Source organism: Maylandia zebra, linkage group LG20 (assembly GCF_041146795.1).
Source record: "Maylandia zebra isolate NMK-2024a linkage group LG20, Mzebra_GT3a, whole genome shotgun sequence".
Classification (NCBI taxonomy): Eukaryota; Metazoa; Chordata; class Actinopteri; order Cichliformes; family Cichlidae; genus Maylandia; species Maylandia zebra.
In genome coordinates this window covers 1,985,883-2,003,089 of record NC_135186.1, presented here as the reverse complement: position 1 = coordinate 2,003,089, position 17,207 = coordinate 1,985,883, and the positions used below count along the sequence as shown (strand labels likewise).

The 17,207-nt window shown below is 41.2% G+C and overlaps 2 protein-coding genes across 5 annotated transcripts; both read right to left on the bottom strand.

Moving 5' to 3' along the window:
* Positions 1 to 224: 224 nt before the first annotated feature.
* On the bottom strand, positions 225 to 9,804 carry znf740b (zinc finger protein 740b). Of its 2 annotated transcripts, XM_004558815.3 has the most exons (7): positions 9,698 to 9,804; positions 7,826 to 7,975; positions 7,426 to 7,659; positions 7,124 to 7,252; positions 6,904 to 7,033; positions 3,991 to 4,109; positions 225 to 2,395 (listed from the first exon to the last, which is right to left on the bottom strand). In XM_004558815.3, the coding sequence occupies exons 2-7, from the start codon at positions 7,868 to 7,870 to the stop codon at positions 2,246 to 2,248; spliced, it is 807 nt and encodes a 268-aa protein (XP_004558872.1). In that variant the 5' UTR covers positions 7,871 to 7,975; positions 9,698 to 9,804; the 3' UTR covers positions 225 to 2,245. The 2 variants fall into 2 exon arrangements, with proteins under 2 accessions (XP_004558872.1, XP_004558873.1); XM_004558816.3 differs by lacking the exon at positions 7,826 to 7,975 and having other exon boundaries at positions 9,698 to 9,794.
* A 232-nt stretch (positions 9,805 to 10,036) lies between these two features.
* csad (cysteine sulfinic acid decarboxylase) lies at positions 10,037 to 16,726 on the bottom strand. Of its 3 annotated transcripts, XM_004558818.2 has the most exons (14): positions 16,681 to 16,726; positions 16,453 to 16,597; positions 16,249 to 16,375; positions 16,084 to 16,174; positions 15,368 to 15,590; positions 15,172 to 15,251; positions 12,084 to 12,138; positions 11,867 to 11,983; positions 11,716 to 11,780; positions 11,546 to 11,627; positions 11,258 to 11,457; positions 10,969 to 11,020; positions 10,792 to 10,881; positions 10,037 to 10,623 (listed from the first exon to the last, which is right to left on the bottom strand). In XM_004558818.2, the coding sequence occupies exons 2-14, from the start codon at positions 16,582 to 16,584 to the stop codon at positions 10,450 to 10,452; spliced, it is 1,488 nt and encodes a 495-aa protein (XP_004558875.2). In that variant the 5' UTR covers positions 16,585 to 16,597; positions 16,681 to 16,726; the 3' UTR covers positions 10,037 to 10,449. The 3 variants fall into 3 exon arrangements, with proteins under 3 accessions (XP_004558875.2, XP_076734145.1, XP_012776608.2); XM_076878030.1 differs by lacking the exons at positions 15,172 to 15,251; positions 15,368 to 15,590; positions 16,084 to 16,174; ... (1 more) ...; positions 16,453 to 16,597; positions 16,681 to 16,726 and adding an exon at positions 13,381 to 13,759; XM_012921154.2 differs by lacking the exons at positions 15,172 to 15,251; positions 15,368 to 15,590; positions 16,084 to 16,174; ... (1 more) ...; positions 16,453 to 16,597; positions 16,681 to 16,726 and adding an exon at positions 13,576 to 13,759.
* Positions 16,727 to 17,207: the final 481 nt, after the last annotated feature.

The following is a 17,207-nucleotide window of genomic DNA, read 5'->3' as shown; positions in this document are numbered from 1 at the left end:
GTTTCCATTTCCATGAACAGGCTGGGAGGAAACGCTCACATGGTCATGGCTGCCACCTGCTGACATAACTGCTGCATTACTTACACAGATGAACGTAGCAGACTTTACAGACTATCCTTCAAAACTGTTATTAGAAAATCGCCCACGAGCCCTAATTTCCCTCGGGATGAATAAAGTATTCTGATTCTGAACCTTTGCTGTAAATATATGACCAATACCAGCCGTTTAAAAAGAAACAACTTTATTTTTGCTTTGGGCCCAAAACTCCATTCACTACAGTGTGAAACTGACTCGATGTCACTCCTGGCATAACAAAATATAGGGGCTGATAAAATAAAAACAGATAAACAAAAAAATATTATTTTCCAAACAAATGAACAAAAGATCCTCCAACAAATACATGCAAATGAAAACAAAATATCCTAACTAATCACAGCTGCTGCACTAAAAGGGCAAGTGTGACATTTTCAAACTTTTGTCCTAAAAGCAAGCTTCGTGCTGAGTCACCATGGCCTATTGAGCTATAATAAAGAATAACAATGATCAGACTAAAGGTTAAAACATCATCAAAACTTTGATTTGCCTTTGGAGTTTAGGTCCCATACATGCTATTTTCTAGCCCTAAAACAATTTATAGATATATATATATTAACTTCATAAACAGTAGACAGTCAGCAATGGGCCCAAACTCTTCTCACATATCTAAAAGTCTGACAGAAACAGATCTACCTGTCTATTATTAAAAAAACCTTTCGTCTAAATAATAGTCATCTACAACTGAACTAACATCTGCAGTCCAGTGACTTCACAATATACAGGCCTGAAGTTTCATATTGCCAGTAATCAACATACAAACGACCCTCAAAGTTCCACAACAAAGTACGACTTGTCATCTTCACTGAAGATGCTCAGTGTTAAATGACATGGAACTGCATTTAGATCACACTCAGTCAGGCAAACACACAATTCAGCAGTGAGAATCTGTATAGAGCCAATTTATATTATGACCTAGTTGACCTGGGCCATTCACACAAGTGCTGAAGAAAAAGGTCCCCAGTGCACTCGTGTGAAAAGCCTCGAGCGTTGATCCAGCTGCATTTAAAAAATATTACGAGCATGATTCTGACAATATTTCATAGATATTTAAGTAAGAGTAAACCTAAGGATTTACCAAAATACAATGAAGGGAATAAAAGTCTTAAAGTGAGAACAATCTCTGATCACTGAACAGGAAAAGGCAAGACAGCGGTTTCTAGGAAGGGAGCGTAACCACAATGCATTCATACGGCAGGTCATTTTACAGAAGCACGTCAAGAAAAACCTCATTCTTTGCCACACACGGGTCATCCCTACATCCAGTAAACATCAGCTTCAAAAAAACTGGAGCTCCTCGAAAATCTGTCAGCTGTTAGCCAGTGTAGGTCTTACAATTAGGGCCATATGCCTTTAAAACAAGGTAGAACTCTAAATGTGTTTGCCATGGTACAGATACCATCTATCCAATTCAGCTTTAGTGTTTGTTTTGGTTACCAGTAGGGACGTGTAGTTATTTTTCCAGATGTACAACAGCATGAACAGCAGATTAAAATATTTTGATTAATTTAAGACTTGTGCACAGAAAGAATACGGCACATAAAGTAAAAATGTTTGACTAATTTGATGGTTTTTTTCCTCTCCAACAATCTTTAACATTTAGATCAGCGGCATCAAAAAGGTCATTAAATTTAGCTTCACGTGTGTTAGCGACCTACAGTATTTCACTGACTAATCACTTCCTCAAGGCAGCACACAGAAAGCCTGCTGTGACCTTTTGCTTATAAGCTGCAGCCGGTACATAATTAGTAACAAAAGAAACACAAAACAAATAGGACGTTTTAATGCTTCATGGTTTTCTGTCTGTCTACATTAGCGAACCGTTCGTTTGAATTAACAGGCAGAGTTGGGGTTGACTGCAGGCTGAAAGCACGGAAGGTGCTGACTGTCCATGCAGTCACAAATTTTGTGTAATCTTCATTTATTGCCGCAATACGATGTCCGTGACTGCAAATGAGTCCGTTCCCCAATCGCCTTCTTCCTGGATTCTAAAGTGACAGTAGGTTAAAAAACCATAAAAATCCACTATGAGCTGGTGAGAGCAAACTAAAGGTTGGCTGTGGAAAAGTTGGGCTATTTTCAGGTCACCACTCCAAGGTGTGATGTTACTGAGCTGCAGACTGATGTTGGGTCTCTATGTGGAAGTTGAGGGTCAGACAGTCAGACGGTTGCTCGAAGGATGTAGGGGGCTCCATGAGGCCGGATGGGTAGATGAGTCCTGGGAGTACTGGCTTTCCTCTTTGCTCATCCCAACTGTACACAGCCGTCGGTGTCTCAGAAGCCTGTCTGTCCGTGAGAAGTTCTGAAGCAATGCAAACAAACATGTGGGCTTCAGCCAAAGTAGCATTTGAATTAGGGTGGGGTAGTACATTTCCAGCAGTTTTATTTGGGTGATGTCTGTCATTTTTCTGTTGCTCATTTATTGGTGTACCTCCATAAGAATTCCACTTGGTAAATACTTCACTTGTAAAACAGTTGCTAAAGTGGTTCAAGTAGAGATCTGCACACAGAAACTGGCTGAGATTCTGATCAGAATTTAGAATCGAATGCCTTGAAAAGCTTACACTGTCTGGTCGATGCCAAGTGCTGTAGAAAATCTCAATTTCCATTAGGGCTGGGCCATATCATACCGTTCACGGTAATACCGGTATAATGTCGGGCATCGATAAGAAAATGAAATATCGCGATAGAATATGGGTAAAACGCGCATGCGCAGTGCCTTTGTTTTCATACACATATGGCGGAAAAAGCATGGCGGCGACAGAGAATGAGAAGGGCGAAAGTGGATCGTTGAATGAAACGGACGAACCAGAACTGGTTTGTAAAAATGCTGCAGCTTCAGTGGTGTGGAACTGGTTTAGCTTTCCCCCGTCAGATACACAACAAAGCACTATTTTTGGTAGCGCATGCTAGCGGGCCGTCGTTGTTACTGTGTTGTTTGGAAAATGCGGCACACTTAAAATCAATCCTTTGATTTTTCTGAAAGTCGACAGAGCCCCTTATAATCCCGAGTGCCTTATGTATGAACTCTGGTTGTGTTTACTGACCTGGAAACGATTTTATGTGCACAGCGCTGGAAAATCTGTTAAATGTTTTAGTACGACTTTGCTAAGCTACGAACCCGCACAGCTTGATGGGCATTACGGCAATGATAGGCAGGAGCCTCGCGGAGTGATACGTGCTGTGCTTCAACATAATATTACCGTATTGTGTGTGTATAACCTCTTTTTAAGTTTTGTGGATGTTATACATGGTTATGCTGAGGATATGTCGGCCAGTTTCCACTGGAAATGCCTTTTGGTTAAACTGTCAGCGAGGAGTTTGCACTGTTACAATTTTATATAACTTTAATGCACATAAACAGCTGCTTGTTTAAGTGAAAATACATTGATTTTTTTTTTTTTGCACGAATAAAGTTGTGGAGTTGTAAAGTATTTCGTCTCGTGTCAATTATATCGTCAGTTACATCGTTATCGGAAATTTTCAAATGTATATCGTGATAAATATTTTTGGTCATATCGCCCTGCTCTAATTTCCATGCACAACCGATTTTAAATATAAAGAGGAGCAAAGATAGATAAATTAGCAGCATATGGCTAGTTTTTCACTTGCACTGCCCACATTACAGATTATGCACCCTAAACATTGTTTGATTGCTTCCTTTAGGCCCCCTCCCTTGGTAATTTTTGTTTTTCCAGCTTAAAACTAAAATATTTCTATTTTGTTTTTCTGTGTTCGTTTTTGTTTCAACACAGCGGGCACATGCAGTGCCATGTCCACCAATACATCTGCAATCCACTGTTGTTGGAGTGATTGAGACAAGCTGAAAATCTCTTAATGCAGGATCTGTTCAAGTACACCAAGTATATTAGTGAAAAAAAAAAAAGTATGAATAACCTGATGGCAGCGATCGCACTGATAAGGCTTTTCTCCGCTGTGCACCCTCTTGTGCCTGTCCAGGTGGTAACGCTGAATGAACCGCATATCACAAGCATCACACGCAAATGGCTTTTCCCCTGGAAAACAAAACAAAACCCACACACGGGGAAAATGAATTTAATCATCGCTGATTTCACAAAAGACATCTAAATCTAAATTACTGCGTTAAAGTCTGGAGACACCTCTTTGATGAGAAAAGGGGTGCAAACAAAAACATAAAAGGCAAAAACACACTTTTGGCAATTCTAATGAGCTTAATAATTGATATTAGATATGACCAGCTTTTTTCAACTGAACTCTCTTAGACAAGCACTCTTGTCATTTCTTTATGCAGTCTTCTTCTTCAAGGACACACAAAGCTCTGCTTTGGATGTTGGCTGCTTTTTGTTCCGTTCGCTGTCAACATGATCCACACTGCGTCAGTAATGTTGAGGCCAATCCAAGACTGACAGTGTTGCATTGTGCGTTTTTTGTGCTTTTACTGCATTGGCTGTCAGTTTGGGATTATTGAAGCCACTACCAATGAGATCATTTTAAGATGGTACTGTATGGTGGATCAAAATCTGATGTTACTTCTCTGCTTTCAAAATTCCATCAATTTTAAGGAGATCTGCAACAGCAGTGACTGAAACGCAGCCCCAAACCATGACAGAGCCTCCACTGTGTGTTAAAGATAGCTTCAGACACTCTGTTGACCTCTCTGTGACCTACTCTGTACATTCTGATGACAATTTGAAACAACAATTTCAAATATGGATTAACTACTCCATAAGTCCTGTTGCCTCTGATTTTCAGTGTAGCTCTTGTTTGATTTGACATATCACAGCATTTTCTCTCCATTCGCCCTCCTAAAGAATCTAATCTCGACACCCAGCCTTCCACCAATTTCACTTCTTGTTCAGCAAACAGTTCAGAGAAGGTTCAGATGCATCTGCCGGGTCCTGTGTCAGGTCTTCGCTGGATTTGTCTTCCATTTTCTTCATGAAATGACTTTCAAACACTGTTCGTATGCTACAGATAGATTTTTAGGACTACCATCTTTTGTTTCCCACTTTTTCAGTTTCCTCATTTTTTTCAGTAAATAGACTTTTTTGGGAAAGACCTGTTTGGTCTAAATACTGTTTTATGCTTGTCAAGCTGTGTCATTACTGGCCTTTTTTAATAGATTCAACTGAAGAAATGGGAACAAATGACATGATTTTAAAGACACTATTTAAATTGGTTCTTTCCTAAGCTGTCTGTTATGTGTAGACATGACAGGGGTTTATTCTTGAGCTAGATGCCCTTTTCATGCTTTAATGATTCATACTCAGTGTTATGTGGCTTAACAAAGGAAAGAAACCCCACCCCTCTGAAAATCAACTATGAGGACTAGGGCTGCCACGATTTGTCGACTAGTCACGATTACATCGACTATCAAAATCGTCGACGACTGATTTAATAGTCGACGCGTCGTTTGAAGCTTTGTAAGATCACAAAAGACGCAGGAATAAGTAGTAGGATTTAAGAGTGTAATAACGGACTGAAACAGAAGATGGCAGCACTGCATGTACAAGGATGCCAGCTGCCGTTAAACCCCGAAGAAGAAGAAGAAGAAGCAGCTGTGTCCCAGAATTCATAGCGCGGCCCAGCTTAGTTTCCAACAATGGCGGTAGCTAGTTAGTTTTAATATTACTCTTATTATTCTTTCTGGGTCACAAAATAAACGTTTAACATATTTTCAGCCGAGAATGTAGCTGTGTAAACCTCAAATATCTGCTCAGTTTATCAGGACACCGCATATTTTCAAAAGCGCTCCGACGTTTTCGGAGACGTCTGTTACCCACCAGCTCGATAGCTAGCCGGGGGCTAGGTCACTAGCGCGGTGAGAACACCGGACTCCCGGCAAATTGTTTTCAAACCCACCACCGTCTTTCGCTACTCAGGTTAAATATATATGAGTCACTTAGATAAATTAAAAATGTTGTTGTTTGGCTTTTTTTTTTTTTTTTTAGTATTTTATTTGTTCCTGAGTAAATCGGTTTGTCTGAGATTAAAGTTATAGTTTTTACACAGCTGAATAAACATCAAGCAGACAGCTGATTATCAGAAGTGTGAGATGCTGGAGAATTTACTCCGGTGTCCTGTTATAGTTTAGATAGCAAGGAGTTTATTAAACTTCACTGAAACAATCTGCAAATTTCATTAAACTTTAATAAACTATCATCTTGTCTTTATTTTTAGTTAGCACCTTAAAAGCTTAAAGCTGTAAGCTAATGATAGTTATATAAGAGCAGATGCTGCTGGTGCAATAAGCTGTAGTTTTACGTCCAGTGGATGATGATCTGATTAGTCGACTAATCGCATAAATAATCGGTGACTAGTCGACTATCAAAATAATCGTTTGTGGCAGCCCTAATGAGGACTATACTGAAAATGAGTGAAAAAGCATCGATGTCCAAAGAAAAACTTGGAAAGACTGGAGAACTACTGCTCCGCCTTCTATAGCCCATTGTAAAAGATTATAACAAAACGTGGCTCCTCAGAAGCAAATTATAAAGAAAATGATGGCAAGATTTTTTGCACATTACTTTAGTATGAGTCTTATAATTGAGTTACAAATTAGGACCAATGCAGAACTCAGATCAACATACAAACTTAGAAGAAGAAACGTGGAAAAGACACATTTTACAAACTTGTCAACCAACCTCTGAAAATGCATCAAAACTGGTTAAAGGAGCAAATACTAAAAATAAAGGAAGTTGGTGGGTGTTTTTAAGCTTATTCTGAGCAACATCCTCACAAAGACTTACCTAGTTGACATACAAAAAAAACATAAAATAAATGAAAAAATAGTCCAATTGAAGTAAAGAGGTGAGGGTAAGTTCTCACCTGTGTGTGTAAGAATATGCCTCTTAAGGTGGTAGCTGCTCCGGAAAGCTCCATAGCAATGATCACAGATGAAGTTCTTCTGGACTTTCAATGAGCTGTCGTCATCCATATCAACTGATGGAACTAAATGCTATAAACGTGAAGACAATTAGATGAAATTAACTTAAGAGCAACAGTCTGTTCACTTTCTAATTTCAGTATAATTTTAACCTTTCTTTACCTCCACTTTTACTTTGTTGGCTAAACCGGATTTTTTGTGTTTCTTCTTGGGCTGCATATTCTGGTTTGCCTGCATGCCCTTTCCCTCAATTATCCTTGATGTATGATAATCTCCATCTTTCCGGATGAGCTTTTGAAAGATGAAAAAACGTGACAACAGGCTTCTGTTAAATGCTGCTTTGCAACCTGTGTACATTTGTCAACCAACGACTTAAATTGGCTTATAAAAGCAAAACTGTGAAATAACATAAGCAGACTTAAAGTGAGTTATTTCTCCATGCAAAATAAAGACGCATCTCTCACCAGGGGTGGGCAGCTCCCAGTTGATGGATGGCCCATGTGGCTGTGATGTGGCTGTCCATGGTGCACCTGGTGGCTGTGGTGGTTCTGGCTATGCTGCGAGTGGGTTTGGTGGCTTTCAGGACTGGTCCTTTGCCCCTGACCCAAGGGTGACATCATCTTCTTTTGGCCTGGGATGTTGTTGGCTTGCATTAGGGCCATGCTGGACAGCACTGCCTCGCAGCCCAGCAACCCAGCCTGACAATACAAGCAAAATGTCGTTTTGAAAAAGAGGAGATTGCAGGACTCCTCACGCAGCGAGGCATCAGAAGGAAGGAGAGGGGGACTGAACAATGGGAGTAACGGATACATGCATACGATAAAACCATGATCGTGATCTTGAGATGAAGAGACTTCCACTGACCCATTTCATATGGTCTCGAACAGAATTGCTGGAATGGTGTGTCATCGCCGTGCTTTGAATGCGTGTGTGTTTGTGGGGACAGAGGGGCTTCACTCGGGATGAGGGGTGACAGATGAGACTACAGCCTCCAAAATCATCAGGGGCAAAAGTCTGAAAATAAAGGCATATGCATATATGACTAAAAATGTATGTGCAGCTTTAATACGTGCTGTCTATCAGACAGGAAAGCACCAGTTGCTCGGTACATGGCTGACAGAAAACACAACAATAAAAGGTAAAATGAGAAAAATGATGGAGATGAGGAAAAAGCTCGTTATGCACAATGCAACTGTGTAAATAATTCATTAACCAAACAAATCCTTCAATGACAATAGCCGGTAGTTGAATATAGAAATGATGCTTCTTTTTAAATGGTTTGCAATGCACTTTAGTCCAAGTGTAATGAAACACACACCTGTATCTACCTCATACAGCTGCAGTAATAAAAAAAACATCCTAAATGAAGCAGGAATTTGTTTGAAAGTCTTTTTCATGCACATGACAGAGAAAATTAGAAATCACATTACAAACACATTAAATCAGTGTGGATTTTTAAATAATTACATTTATCAAAATATGTTTAAATCTGATTATGTTTTGTGTGTTTGTGAGAATTAATATCAGCGGATGTTTTAAAATGAATTTTAAAATAACAAGATATAAGTATTACTCTGGAAAACCCTACACACAAATGTGGCTTTTAAATCAAATCAAATCACTTTTATTGTCACATCACATGTGCAGGTACACTGGTACAGTACATGTGAGTGAAATTCTTGTGTGCGAGCTTCACAAGCAACAGAGTTGTGCAAAAATACAGTAACGTAAAACAAGCAAAATATAAGAATGGCTAAATCTGAGACTAATAAATATATGTACAATATATAATAGTATATGCATTACTGATTACAAAGGCTATGAATGACGCTGCTTCTGTCATACATGTAAAGGCCATAAATACTGTAAAAACCAAGCTACTAGGAGGTCGGTATAGCTCATTGGGTTTGGGGGGGTATATGTATATGCAGTGGCTTAGGTTCCAGTCTGCCTTGAACCCTGTGTGCTGTCCTGCTCTCTTACCCTCCTTTCTTGTCTGTTCTACCTGCATTTAATACTCGTGTATTAGATAATAAAATACATACAGCAGCTTCCCAGTCAGGTCAAAAGCTGGTGCTAGAAGTACTTAAATGATGAATGCATACAAACATGCACAATAAATGGCACGATTACTGCATGATCTATTATGGTAATGTAAAGGGGGCTGTTTCGACGACCCAAACCCACCCATACAGAAAACTCCATAATACGGGCAGAGATTTTTATTTTAATTGATTCGACCACATCTATTATTGGAAAACGTTTTGTTTTGCGATTCATTTGTAAGCTGGTGGGTTTATTCTCTGATCGATCTTACAAAGATCAAACAGTTAGCAGCAGTTAGCTAGCAACGTATCCCAGCTTTTTTTGGGGGGGGGGGGGGGGAGAGAAAGTAAGAGGTTTATTTTTCCGCTGGGGTCACGGGACAGACAGCTTTGTGTATTTCCGCGGGGGTCTGTATGAAAGTGTGCCGCACGCTGAGAGTCCCCGCTGAATGAACCGAAAGCAGAAAGCAGCTAGCCAGCCCGGAGTTGGATTTTGGGACAACTCTTGTGTGAGTGAGCGCCCACCCCACCCCCCGCCCCGGACAGCACAACAACAGGCAGGGCGTGCAGGCTCCGCGCCGACCTCAAAATAACGCCGCCCTCGCGAGCTACAACTGCTCCAAACACACGGGCACCAGAAATAAAACGTGTACAGAGCCGCGAGCGACGTGCTGCACACTCGACCGCTTACCTTTCGCTTTTCACAGTGCTGAAGATTAATATTTCTTGTCGCACTTCCAATTTTTTCTCAGTTTACAAACACTGACAGGAAACACCACCGGAAGTGCTCCCCGGGGAGAGTCCTGATTGGTCGTACGCCAAGACACGTGACCGAAGCGGAGTGACCCAGATTTGCGGCCATAACTGTAAGGTGTGCTGCAGAAGTTTTGTTTAAAGGCTTTGTGTCTGGCAGACTTTATAAATATTACATTTTGACTGAGAATACTATTTCTACACAAAGAAAGTAATTTTTTTGCTTAAACCTAACCAAATAATTGAATAATTAATCCATTACAAGACCAAACGCAGGTTCTCAGAGGTGAGGATTTGTTTTATTGTTTGTTTTACATTACACTTACAGAAAGACATTGTGACCCTGAACTGTTTTTCTGAGTAAAAACAAAAAACAAAACAAAAGCTCCCAATCACTTTTCTTGGAATCAATTAAAAAAAAAAATCAGTAATTAGTTAGGTATAAAATGTAAAGGGTAGGCATTCTCCAAAAATGTTTTAAACTCCTTTACAATAAAGAACATGGTGATATAAAGTTCGTAATACCAAGTAACCTTTATTTATTTATTTAACAGCTGTTGGAATCTAGGAAATCAGATATTGAAATGAACACAATTTGACTTGTTTGTTGTTATTTGTAAAATTACAATGACCAGCATTAAACGCACAATCACATTTTCTGAAGGGAAAGGTGTTCACTTATGGGCTTTGTCACAGGTCCTTTCCAAGTCTTTCAATTTCATCAAGGAAGAAGTCCATGTCTTTCTGGGACAGTAGGGGAGAGAATACAGTCACACGGAAAAAGTTGACCTTGTTTCCCAAAGGCTGGTAGCCGACCATCATAGTGCCTTGCTTCATCATACGTTCCTTGATGACAGGAGCTACCTTTTAGCAAGAAAACAATACACAGAATTAACTGTACATTTCAGATAATGGGCACACTACAAAAAATGAAGATGCCACATCTAAGTACATGTCAATATGTGTGCAACGGAAGGAATAAAATATCTCAAATGTGGCGGCTAATTCTTATTCAGCAACAGACAAACTTACTTTTGCCAGTTTCTCCTGGTAATCTTCAGTTCCTTCCTTCCCTCTCAAACTCGGTGGTATGAACCAGAAGCAGACATTCACAAACTCTGGCTGTCCGCAGAGACAAATGCAAGCATGGTAATGACATTTTGCAGGTAAAAAACTCAGGTATGCTTTATGAAAAATGTATGAAATTACCATGCTCAAAAGCTGGAACCCCTCTCTTTTCTTCATCTGCTCCACCAGATATCTGCAAGAGAAAAATTTAGCAAAAGACCCAAAAAGTAACCATATTTAAAAAAAAAAAAAAAAAAATCATATTTCTAACATATTAGACATAATTTATTAGTTAGTGAAAACCAAGAGAAAGACAACTGGTTTCAAGGGGTCTTAACTGGATGTGTAAGGCTGATCTTCTGTTAGAATGAGACAAATCTGACTTTACGACTTTACTTGAAGCTCGCCCTGTGACACATCCTTTATTTACCTTGCATGAATAAAAGCCTTGTCTACACGCTCTTCTAAGCCCATGGAGCCAACAGCTTTCCACATCAACCACAGCTTCAGACAGTCCACCTTGCGGCTGCATTGCACAGACTTATCCCCAATGTCCAGGTTCACATCGTAGAACTTATCTTGCTGGAAGAGGTATGTGGCATTGGCACTGTGGCACTGCTTCAACAAATTCTGGAACAAAGTCAATGATTGTCAAAAAACGTACAAACCCAAACTTTATGATTATTAATTCTGCAGCCTTTAAATTGTGAAGCCAAACCGTGGTGTCCTTCAGGAGTAAAGCAGAACACTGCAGGCCAGCCACCAGCATCTTGTGGGGATTCCATGCTACTGAATTTGCTCTTGTTATACACAGAAACAAACTCTAATCAACATCACAGCCTTACACTGTATCTCCACTTATGTACAAGCTCATGTACATTTTAATACCTGTCAACTCCTTTCATCAGATGTCTGTGTTTCTTAGAAAAAAGCACGCTCCCTCCCCAGCAAGCCTGACAAAAAAAAGATAAAAGATTCTCACAAGGTTCACAAAACCAAGTCTCGTCAACACACATCAGTCTTCCACAAGTGCACTCACATCTACATGCATCCACAGCTTGTGTTTATCACAAATATCAGCTATGTGATCCAGCGGGTCAAACACACCCTGCACTGTGGTCCCTGACATGCAGCTTACAAGAAATGGGACTGCACCCTAATGGAAAACACACAAAAATACAGTTAGAGTCAGGAGATGATGATTAAAAGCTACATGTTACATTTGATGAAAACTAGCTAAACATCAGCAAATCTACCTGAGATTTGGACAGCTCTATTTTTTCATCCAGATCCTCTGGAATCAGACGACCTCTGCAGCACAAGAGACAGCATTTAATTAGATGAAAGGTATTATTTTTACTTGGCACAACTCCAGGTTACAATAGATCAAGGTGTAACAATTATTTCAATACAGAACATGAATCTATTATTTACAGCCCCAATCAAAAGTTTAAGATCACTTGAAAAATGGCAACTCTGTTGTGCCTGAAAACGGCCTGTTTCATTTTAAGCGTTGTTTTCAATATTTTGAAATTGCTTTGTCTCACTCCCATTTCTTCTTGTTGCATTTTGAAGCTCTACTTGGAACCTTGTTAAAATCCGACCATGCAAAATATGATTTTTTTGGCCATTTTTCTAGTGTTCTTAAACTTTTTATCGGGACTGTATTTTGAATAATTATTGAGTCTATAGAAAAGGTCATATAACATCTGCAAGTTGAGTTTTATGAGCATTCGTTTTGCAATTGTATAAATTAAGGACAGAAGAAAATTCAATTTCTTTAATGCTCAATATTCTTTCAGCGGGCAACTGATAACTAACAAGTCATCCAAAGCATCCAAGATGGCAGCGCACACGGACGCAGCAGCTTCAGCCTCTCCAATTAGGCGTTTTTCTTTCTGCAACGCAAAACTTACCTACAGTCATCTGGAATTATGCAACATCGGCTATAACAGCCAGATCCCCGTTACCAGTGATTATCAGAGGATCAACAACATCCCCCCGGAGATAGCGAGAACACCGGGCGCTCCGTGGATTGTTATCGGCTCTGCCAAGCAACCCAGGCGGCGGACAGGACGCAAAAAAAAGCGGGGCTGCCGGTCAGGCGTGCGAGCCAGGCTAAAGAAGCAGCCTTTTAAACCACCGCTTCCAAGCATCTTCCTGACCAACGCACGCTCGATCGTCAACAAAACAGACGAAGTGAACCCACTTCTCCCCGCACAGCCACTCGTCCGCGACTGTTGTGCCTTGGTCGTCACAGAGACGTGGCCACAAGAGGAAATTCCCGACGCCTCGATGCAACTAGCGGGCCGCACAATGCATCGCAGCGACGGAAAGGCTACAGCAGGTGAAAGCAGAGGTGGAGGTTTGTGCATTTACACACATAACAACTGGTGCACAAACACCAAGATAATCACCACAGTCTGCTCCCCGGACATAGAGACGATGTCTGTCGTGTGCAGACCCTTTTACTTGCCTAGAGAACTGCCTGTAGTGCTAATCACAGCAGTCTACATACCTCCAAACGCTAATGTTAGCTCAGCCCTGGCCCACCTGCACGACTCGATCTCTGAACAGCAACGGAGATATCCAGAGGGAGTACACATCATCGCAGGGGATTTCAACAAAGTGTGCTTAACAACCGTGCTGCCTGCATTTGTTCAACATGTGACATGCCCTATGAGAGGGAATAACACACATGTTTACTCAAATATCAACCAGGCCTACAGATCTGTTCCCCTCCCACACCTGAGCATGTCCGACCACCTCTCTCTGCTTGTTGTCCCCTTATACACACCACTCAGTAAAAGGACAAAGCCCACAATCAGAACTATTAGCACCATTTCTGAGGAAGCTCTGGCTCAGCTGCAGGACTGTTTTGCCCTCACAGAGTGGAGTGTCTTTGAACATGACGACCTAGAGACTCACACAGCTGCAGTGCTGTGTTACATCATGTATTGCATTGACACTGTCACCACGGAAAAGCGGTTCCGCGTCTACCCCAACCAAAAACCCTGGATGTCGAGTAAGGTTCAGGCATTGTTAAAGGCACGTAACTCTGCATACAAATCTGGGGACCAGAATATGTACAGAAGAGCAAAAGCAGACCTTAAAAAAGGCATCAGAGCAGCAAAACTGGACTATTCGAGTAGACTGTCAGATCAGCTCTCAGATAACGACCCCAGAAAGGTATGGGAGGGCCTGAAACACTTCACCAATTACAAAGGCAGTGGGACAAATGCAGATAACATGGACATCTCATTAGCAGAAGAACTAAATAACTTATTTGCCCACTTCCAGAGAACTGTAGACACCCCTACCATGCACACTGCCCTGCCCATAGCCTCTGATCACAGCCCACACACATTTACCCTCCAAGAACTCCAGGTTCACAGTTTGTTCAGAGCAGTAAATCAGAGGAGAGCTGCTGGCCCTGACGGAATACCTGGGAGAGTGCTCAAAGTCTGCGCTGACCAGCTGGCTCCTGTGTTCACCAGACTGTTCAACCTCTCCCTGTTACACTGTCCCTCACTGGCTGAAATCTGAAACAAAAGTCCCAGTCTCCAAGTCCACCATGCTCAGTGGCCTCAATGATTACAGACCCATTGCACTGACACCTGAGTTTGCAAAGTGTTTAGAGAAGCTGGTCCTATAGCTCATTAAGGACTGCCTCCCACCCAGCTTTGGTCCACCGAGGATATAATTTCCACTGCCCTCCATTCTGTTCTGCATCACCTGGAGAATCCTGGGACTTCAGCGACGATGCTCTTCATTGATTTCGCTCGGCTTTCAATACCATCACCCCAGACACTCTTGGACTACAAACACATCCGCCTTAGTGAAGAAAGCCCAGCAGCGCCTCCATTTCTTGAGGGTCCTGAGATGGAACAGGCTGCAGACTAGTGTCTTTCTACCGAGCCACAATTGAGAGTGTGCTGGTGCACACTGAAGAGACTCCAGAGGGTCATCAGAACTGCAGAGAAGGTGATCGGCTGTCCACTCCCCTCCCTGGACTCCATTGCCACCTCTAGATGTCTCTCTAGAGGCATGGCAATTATAAAGACCAACTTCGTCCTAACCACCACCAATTCAACATCCTGTCCTCTGGAAAGTGGTTCAGATCCATCAGGTGCAAAACATACAGACTAAAGAACAGCTTTACAGGGTTCTTATTATGATGCCCATGTATACACCCCCAACAGTGAATAATGTAACTAATACATTGTGTATATAGTGTTTTTATATTCTTCTTTATATATTTCTTTACTTTTGCACCTTTGTGGTCTTGCTACCTACTTTCTCTGTGCAAGCAACTGTACAATGACAATAAAAAAGTTCAATTACCTGTCGTCCACTTTCACAAAGATGATGTTGTCCAAACCAATCCCCAGAAATGCAGCGCCTTTCTTTACAGAGTAATGGCTCTGAAAAAACAGAAGTATGTCTGTTTCAACAGTGTCATGAAGTTAGAAATAAACCTGATGAAGCTTCCATTGCATCAACAATACACCTTGACAAACAGGTGAACAGTCGCCCTCACCTCTGGAGATGTAAAGATGCTTAGCCGTGGGAGAGCCCACACCCCCTGGCTTTTGACCTCTGGGAAGCGTTGATAGCGTGCAAGGTTCATGGCATACATGTTGGAGGTTGAGCCCCCCGGACAGAAAATCCCATCACCCTCTGGCCAACCAACCAGCTGACGTAGGCCCCTGAGGACCTCGTTCTCCATCAGCACAAAGACTGGGGCTGCCTCATAGGTGAAGCTGCAGTTGTCACAGAAAACGTCTGATCATGTTATTTGCTGGATTAGCCTCGTCTTCATTTTATCTTTCAGTTTGTAAATCTCTGCAGCGCTGCTCTATGAGTCAGGAAACCTTCCTTGCTTACGAACCAATATATAAAAAACCCACAACATTGTGAAATATGTCATCAGCATTGGTGCCAAGAAGCACCACTCAAACAGTGCACCCAAACATCCTTTTGAAACACTTTGACTTTATATTTTTGCACATGCTTTCTAATAAATTCGGTTTATTAAACACTGATACACTAAAAATATGCAAAATACCTAAAATAACCTCACTGTTGGAGGTTATTCTTTCTGCTTATTCCTATTTCTAGAGTATTTCTACAGTTTGCTACCAAAGCAGAAACTCTGATCTCCTTTGATCAGTGCCTAACACATTTTATTGTTCAATATTCTTACAGGCTTAACCTTCCATCCCCTCAATATTTATCTTATCTGCTCCTTCTTACAGATTAGTGTTGAGAGCCTCAGTGAGGAATCTTCCAGCCAAGGAATGATAGTCCACCCCACCGTACTGTTGATTAAAAAAATGTGGGTGACCTGAAATTAACAAAAGAAATAGTCCCTTCAAGATCGGACAAGTGCCTGTTTGTTTAGCTCATTTTTCTACTTACTTGTTTTAACGCTGTACTTGGCAACATCTCTTACTCTCTGGAGGAGCTTGTCCCGTGGCTCTCCTGTCTCTCTCACCCCCAAATCCAGGAGCAGAGCCAGCTCCTCGGGCTCTTTCCACTCACAAACCTGCACGAGGAAAGTGTGGATTATGAAGTTTGTTAGCTACCGCAGACAGGGAAACTATTTTGTGCTTCACAAGATACCTTCTGTTTGACATCTGTGCCATTGGAGAGCACTTCCTCCATAATAATTTTGAAGGCTTCATTTAAGAAGAACTGGCCTTCAGCATGGTCAATGAGAGGCTCATTCAGGTCACGGAGACTAGCTTGTTCCATTATCTCTTATGTGCTGTTTAAAAAAAACATGAATACTTTTAAATTCAAAAGGTGTGATAAGAAACAGACACATGGTGCAAACTTCATACTACTAACCTGAGAATGGAGACGGGTTTGTGCTGCTCTGAAACCAGACTGCAGAAAATGGCTACAAAGCAAAGGTAAGGTGGCAAAAGAGGGAGGGAGGCAACCTTTGTCCCACACTTCTAGTTAATGTTATCTGAGCTGAGAAAAGACAATGGGGCACACACATACACTCAACTGTGATTTATGGGCTCACAAAAGTTCATTTTTAGAAGGTCAATATGCTTTAGTAAGTCATAAGTCATGTATAGCACTTTAATGGATAAAACTTTTGTGGATTCATGAAATGATTCTCATCAGTTCACAACAAAGAGCATCAGATTAGCTTGTGGGTGAACATTGTTAAAGGCAGTCGTTTTACTGTGATGAGTTATGGAGTGTTATGCAATAGAGGCTGTATATCTGCTCTGATATGCATGAGAAGGTAAATGAATCTTAAAAGACACAAGTCAGCCTCTACAGAAACTCTATGAAACATCAATGCAGGAGCAAAGCGATTCCCAGATTGCTCAGACAGAAAACCTTCATAGTTTTACAGA

What these genes read in the sequence shown, in the direction of transcription:
- csad (XM_004558818.2), bottom strand. Translation starts at nt 16,584, where the DNA reads ATGGAACAAGCTAGTCTCCGTGACCTGAATGAGCCTCTCATTGACCAT. An exon ending in GCACAGATGTCAAACAGAAG is followed by an intron (nt 16,376 to 16,452) that starts GTATCTTGTGAA and finishes TTCCTCGTGCAG; the next exon opens with GTTTGTGAGTGGAAAGAGCC. An exon ending in TAGAGCTGTCCAAATCTCAG is followed by an intron (nt 11,984 to 12,083) that starts GTAGATTTGCTG and finishes GTTTTCCATTAG; the next exon opens with GGTGCAGTCCCATTTCTTGT.
- znf740b (XM_004558815.3), bottom strand. Translation starts at nt 7,870, where the DNA reads ATGACACACCATTCCAGCAATTCTGTTCGAGACCATATGAAATGG. An exon ending in GCATATTCTTACACACACAG is followed by an intron (nt 4,110 to 6,903) that starts GTGAGAACTTAC and finishes TTTGTTTTCCAG; the next exon opens with GGGAAAAGCCATTTGCGTGT. An exon ending in AGTGCGATCGCTGCCATCAG is followed by an intron (nt 2,396 to 3,990) that starts GTTATTCATACT and finishes GCATTGCTTCAG; the next exon opens with AACTTCTCACGGACAGACAG.